The 5655-nt window shown below is 37.0% G+C and overlaps 1 protein-coding gene across 1 annotated transcript; it reads left to right on the forward strand.

Moving 5' to 3' along the window:
• The first annotated feature begins 5026 nt into the window (after positions 1-5026).
• LOC116862387 (cytochrome c oxidase subunit NDUFA4-like) lies at positions 5027-5242 on the forward strand. The gene has a single exon (XM_032849675.1). The coding sequence runs from the start codon at positions 5027-5029 to the stop codon at positions 5240-5242; it is 216 nt and encodes a 71-aa protein (XP_032705566.1).
• The last annotated feature ends 413 nt before the right edge of the window (positions 5243-5655 follow it).

A 5655-nucleotide genomic window follows, 5' to 3' on the forward strand; every position in this document is an offset into this window, starting at 1 on the left:
AGAAAAGCTGTTGATTTTCAGTTTGTTCAGCTCTTTTCTTGTTGCGAAATCTGAACTGACAACTTCCAAACTCTTTATGTGCCAGACTGTAATTCAAAGAATATACATTTTAGCTTATGCTAATAAGCCAAAAGAGAGATCTTGACTGTTTTTAGAGTTTTAGAACAGATACAAATGCGGCCTTCGTAGGCAGGATGCCATATCATGCATGGTACCTGAATGCTGGGCAAATGTATGCAGGTGAGGAGGTTTCCAGTAAGAACCAATTGTGCAAACATAGTTCACTTGTGATGTCAGTCAAATGCTACTAAATCAGATCTCTGCTTCATCCACTAAGAAGACAATTAAAATATTGTGGGAATATGATATAGGGTATTCCCACCTCCCAGAACCCCATACGTTATGTAAGGTGGACTGGTTCAAACATGCTGTGTGATTGTTACACACTTCACTCAAAGAGAACTTGAGGTCTCTTTTCCAAAATGGCCCCTGAAATGAGTTATTCAGTTTTCATAGATCTCTCCCATGTATATAGAAGTTATACATGCTATTAAACTTCTGTTTGTTTTTCTCCTATTAATCTATCTTTTTATTTAAGATTTTGTTTGTTTATTTGAGAGTCAGAGATCACAAGCAGGCAGAGAGGCAGGCGGGGGCGGGGAAGCAGGCTCTCCACTGAACAGAGAGTCCAATGCGGGGCTTGACGCCAGGACCCTGAGACCACCACCCAAGCCAAAGGTAGAGGCTCAACCCAATGAGCCACCCAGGCTCCCCAATCTGTGTTCTTTTTTTTAAAGAAACAAAATGTGTCCTGAAACAAAGTGAGTCATAGTCAGAGAAGGTAATTGAGTGGATACTTTTGCAAATCCTGTGTCTTTGACCCAAGTGAGATCTACTGAAGTTTATTGAGGAGAGGTATAATTTTCAAGCCTCCGCAGCTTGGGAAGAGGCATTACAGAGATTGTAATACTGATTTTTCTTACCCTCTGCTACCACACTGCCTTCCCTGTAGACATTCACTTTCTAGGGCTCAGAGTCTGGTTTGGGTCAACTTATTTGATGTGAAAACAGTGGTATAATCTTGGTTTAAGAGGACAGGTACACCAACTAGACAGTTGCATGGATAATTTGGGGGCTGACCACAGAGGTGTGAAAATGGAATATTGATGCAGCTTGCCAGTGCCTGGCATGTAGAGGTTGCTCATAAATAAGTAGAAGAAGAATAAATGAATGAAATGTTAATTTTGGAATGATCAGTCTCTGATATTGGTCATATATCTTTCCAACCTTTTCCTAAGTGTATGAGATAGAGGCTCATTTCATACTTCCTGCTTTAGAAACTGCTTTGTAAAAGTTTTTTTTTTTAATTTTTTTTTTGCTTTGACAAAGTAAAATATGGACTTTGGGTGATAATGGGTGTATCAGTGCACATTCATTGATTGTGATAAATGTAGCCCTCTGAGGCAGGATGTTGATAGTGGGGGGATTGTGGGAGTATGGGAACAAGGGGTATATGAGAACTCTCTGTACTTTCTTCTCAATTTTATCTTGAACTTGAAACTATTCTACAAAACGAAGTTTACTTTATTATATAATTTATATCATGTAATTAATATACTATATTAATTATATATAAAATATAATATATAATAATTATATATAATTTATATAATTATATTATATAATACAAAAAATTATTGTTGATTTTTCTCTCCTTGTAAAAAGATATGCTAGAGAAAATTTAGAAATTGGAGGTCTTTTACCATCTAGCGATAAGAACTGGAACTGCAACTTGAACCTCACGATTGACAACAGATTAGGAGGGGATGAGGGAGGGCCAGGGGTTTCTTAAAGCCACTAGATGGACCTTTCCAGATGTCTAGTGTGGCACAAGACCCTGTGCTGTCACTGCTGTCTCTGAGCCTCGTGACAGCTGTCTGATCAACAATATTTGGGATGATGCTATACATGCTTTCTAATCTGCCTTTTTCCACCCCAATTCACAATTAGTTGTAGAGGTATTATCAGATAAATAAGTCTCTCAACAGTAATTCTGCAAATACATTTAAGTGCAGATTCCCACTTCCTATTTTAAAATATTATTTTTCTTATAATTACATAAGTGGTAAATCCTGGTTGTAAGGCAAATTCAAGCAACATGGAAAAATCTAACTTCTATACTTCCCACAGCCCTGGTGATATCAGTTTCTGTAGTTTGGTGTATGTTTGGTCAAATATATTTAGGAGAATATTATATCAATATCAACATACCATTAATTATTAACACAATATTAATGTATTAATATATAAACATTAATATTGATATAATTGATATTAATACTAGTACTAATATCTAAATTATACATTATTTGAAGACTTATTTAGTTTATTTATTTATTTGAGAGAGAGAGAGAGAAAGAGTGTGTGTGCATGTGTGTGTGCCCATATAAGTTGGGGGAGGGACAAGGGGAGAGGAAGAGAGTCTCAAGCAGACTTCCCAGTGAGTGAGGAGCCAGATGTGGGGCTTGATCTCATGATCCATGAGATCATGATCGGAGCTGCAATCGAGAGTCAGACATTCAACCGACTAAGCACTCAGGTACCCCTATTTGAAGAGATTTAAAGCAAGATCTTTTTTAAGAGAGCATCCTTCACACTTTGAAAATACTGAATGGAATGGTTACTCATTGTCCAGGCAATGCAGAAGAGTCAGAAAAACTAAAGGCTGAGCGTTCCTCAACTTCATCTGAACTGCTAGGCCCTGAATCCTCTATTTTCATTAATAGGCCATCCCTTTACATCATTAATTTGAACTGGCTTATGTCTCTCCTTCCAGTAAGTAGAGAAATATACCAAACATCCCCTACAAAGCAGTTCCCCTAAGCTCCATACTCTCCTTTTTTTTTCTCATTTTCACAAATAACAAAATTCTCAAAGGGAGGAATATATTCACTCTACTTTCCAATCTCCCTATCATCCCTCAACCCACCCTTGTTTACTGCTTCTCCATTCTGCTGAATCTGCACTCAAAGAGGTTACTAAGGGCAACATTGTTTTAAAACCTGAAGGAGTTCCTTTCAGCCTTTCTCTATAGTGTAAGCCCATATTTATTTTTATTGTTTCCGATGAAAACAATAAATTCTTTTTGTTTCTGTTGCTGTTGAAGAAAATTGCACACTTGCAATAAAGTCATTGGTAGGAAACAAGGAATCCCCTGTTCCTCCTGACTGGACCATATGAGAATAAGTTGCCAACGTTATGGCCCATAGCTCCTAAATACTTCAGTTTGTATGTCTTATAGATAAGAATATTCTCCTATATAACCATCAAAATCAGGAAGTTATCATTAACAATATTTATCACAAGTGAATAATCTTCAGACCCCATCCAGGTTTTGCCAATTGTCCTAATAATGTCCTTCATAGCAAAAAGATCCAGGACAGAATCTTGTACTGTATACAGTCATCATACCTCTTTGGTTCTCTATAGTCTAAAAGAATTCCTCAGTTTTGCCTTGACTTTAATGACCTTGACATTTTTGAAGACTGTGGGCCAGTTATTTTGTAGCCTGCATCTTGATTTGGGAATGTCTGATGTTTGCTAAAGATTATACGTAGTGATATTATAGAAGTGATGCTGTGTTTTTCTCATTGCATCCCAGCAGCTAGTGTGCAATTTGGATTCTTCAGTTAGTTAGATGTTGTTCTCTGACCTCTTGATTAATGTCTCCCAGCTTCTGTCATTGTAAAAATAGTTCCTCTGCAATCGATAAGAATCTGATGCTAACAAATATCCTGTTCCTCATCAAGCTTCAAATTTATTTAAATTATTTATTTAAATGTATTTGTTAAATATGTTTATATAGTGGGCTCATGTTTCCTCATGTAATTGAATTAGCTATAATATATCCTACCATTATGTGTTTTGATGCTCACTATTGTTCCTCTTCAGGCTGTTTTTTTGTGTCCTTTGGATATACTCTCAATCTTCTTTGAGTACTTCCTTATTATCTGACACAAGATATCCCAGAGTCATTTTGTATATTCCCCATCCCAGACTTGGAATTAAACATTTATTCAAGAAGTCTTGGTTCATTTTAGTGAGCAAAAGTATATAGAACAAGATAAGCACTAGGTGGGCCCAACTACTATTGGCGTGTTGCTGCTTCCAGGTTCTCTTAGTGGACAGAGCTAGGGAACACACACACACTCACACACACATATTTTTTACAGGTACATTTTTTCCAAGTCTCTGTAAACACCTTGGAAATTGTTGATTCTCACTCATAATTCCAATTTCAATCCAACACTACTGGATTCGCTCAATTTTTCTCCATTTTCATAATTGTAACTCCTTTCTCCAGCAATGAGGAACCTGGCTCCCATTTTCCTTAATACATTTACTTGTTTGACCGATCCTTCTTTATGCCATCATAATCACCTGTAAATAGATAATTTCTTATTGCAGACACCATCCCTTCTCCTGTACTGAAGGCCTTCTCACCTGAATCACACACCTATACCTTGAGTAGACCACTGCTCCTACCTCCAACACCATGAACCCATCCTCTTCAAATTTCTTGGGCTCTGACAATTCAGGCCAGCTTGGTCCCTGCAGGCCTGAATTAGACTACAATAGAACTTTGTATGCTATTCAAAATTGTTCTGGTGATCTTGGAAGAGGCCATAAGGAACCGGGAATAGGTTAAACTGACTGCACCTGAGTGGTTCAATGTTATGTGTGACTTGTGACAAATTCACACAGAAGAAAAAAAAAAAATTTCTTTTGGAAATAAGACTCTCAGAATCCCCCCCACCCAACACTGTTACCAGAAAAGGTCAGACAAGCTAAATATAACTTTCTCAGTTTTGTTACTAAAATTGTATTTGTTTGGAATCCAACTTAAATCCCACAAGTTCAGATAATCTCTGTGCTTTAAAACCATTTTCCTGGTAGGGATTACTTAGTGCTGGGGATTGCAGATTCGATTTATTCTTCTCCTGGACTGGAGGCCTCTGCCTTAGCCATGTTACACCAGATCCTTGGTCAGACCAAGAAACATCAGAGCTTGATTCCCCTCTTCATAATTATTGGGGCAAGGGGTACTGGAACATTGCTGTATGTCTTGCACCTGGCATTGTTCAAGGCAGATGTCAGTTGGGATAGGAAGAATAACCCAGAACCCTGGAACAAACTGGGTCCCAATTCTCAATTTAAGTTCTCCTCAGTGAGTGTAGATTAAAGCAAAGTGAAGAACAAAGGTCCAGACTTCTAAATGGAATGTTTCACTATAAGGCTGCTTGAAATGAAGGTCTTCCGAAAGCCATCTGCACAATTTTCCATTTATCCAGGAACTATTTCCCCTCTAAATGTACAAAATCATGTTGGTGTATTGTGTTGGGGTTTATACTGATTAATAAATATTTGAAACTTGAAAAAATTTAAAAAAACATTTTTCCCTGAGAAAGAGAGATTTAACTTACGGTGACAGTGAACATGATTTTCAGTATTTAAAAATAATGGATATTTTAGAAACGGATAGCCTATATGAGTAATTTACAGATGAAAAGACCTTATTGACAAATAGGTGGTCTACCAAAATAATTCTGTGATATAAAATAGATGAATATTTTTAGAGAGTTGAAAATAAATTCC

Source organism: Lontra canadensis, unplaced genomic scaffold (genome assembly GCF_010015895.1).
Source record: "Lontra canadensis isolate GAN:19392208 unplaced genomic scaffold, GSC_riverotter_1.0 scaffold238, whole genome shotgun sequence".
In the NCBI taxonomy this organism is placed as follows: domain Eukaryota; kingdom Metazoa; phylum Chordata; class Mammalia; order Carnivora; family Mustelidae; genus Lontra; species Lontra canadensis.

Excerpts from the sequence above, each read along its gene's own strand:
- LOC116862387 (XM_032849675.1), top strand. The coding sequence starts at position 5,027 with ATGTTACACCAGATCCTTGGTCAGACCAAGAAACATCAGAGCTTGATT.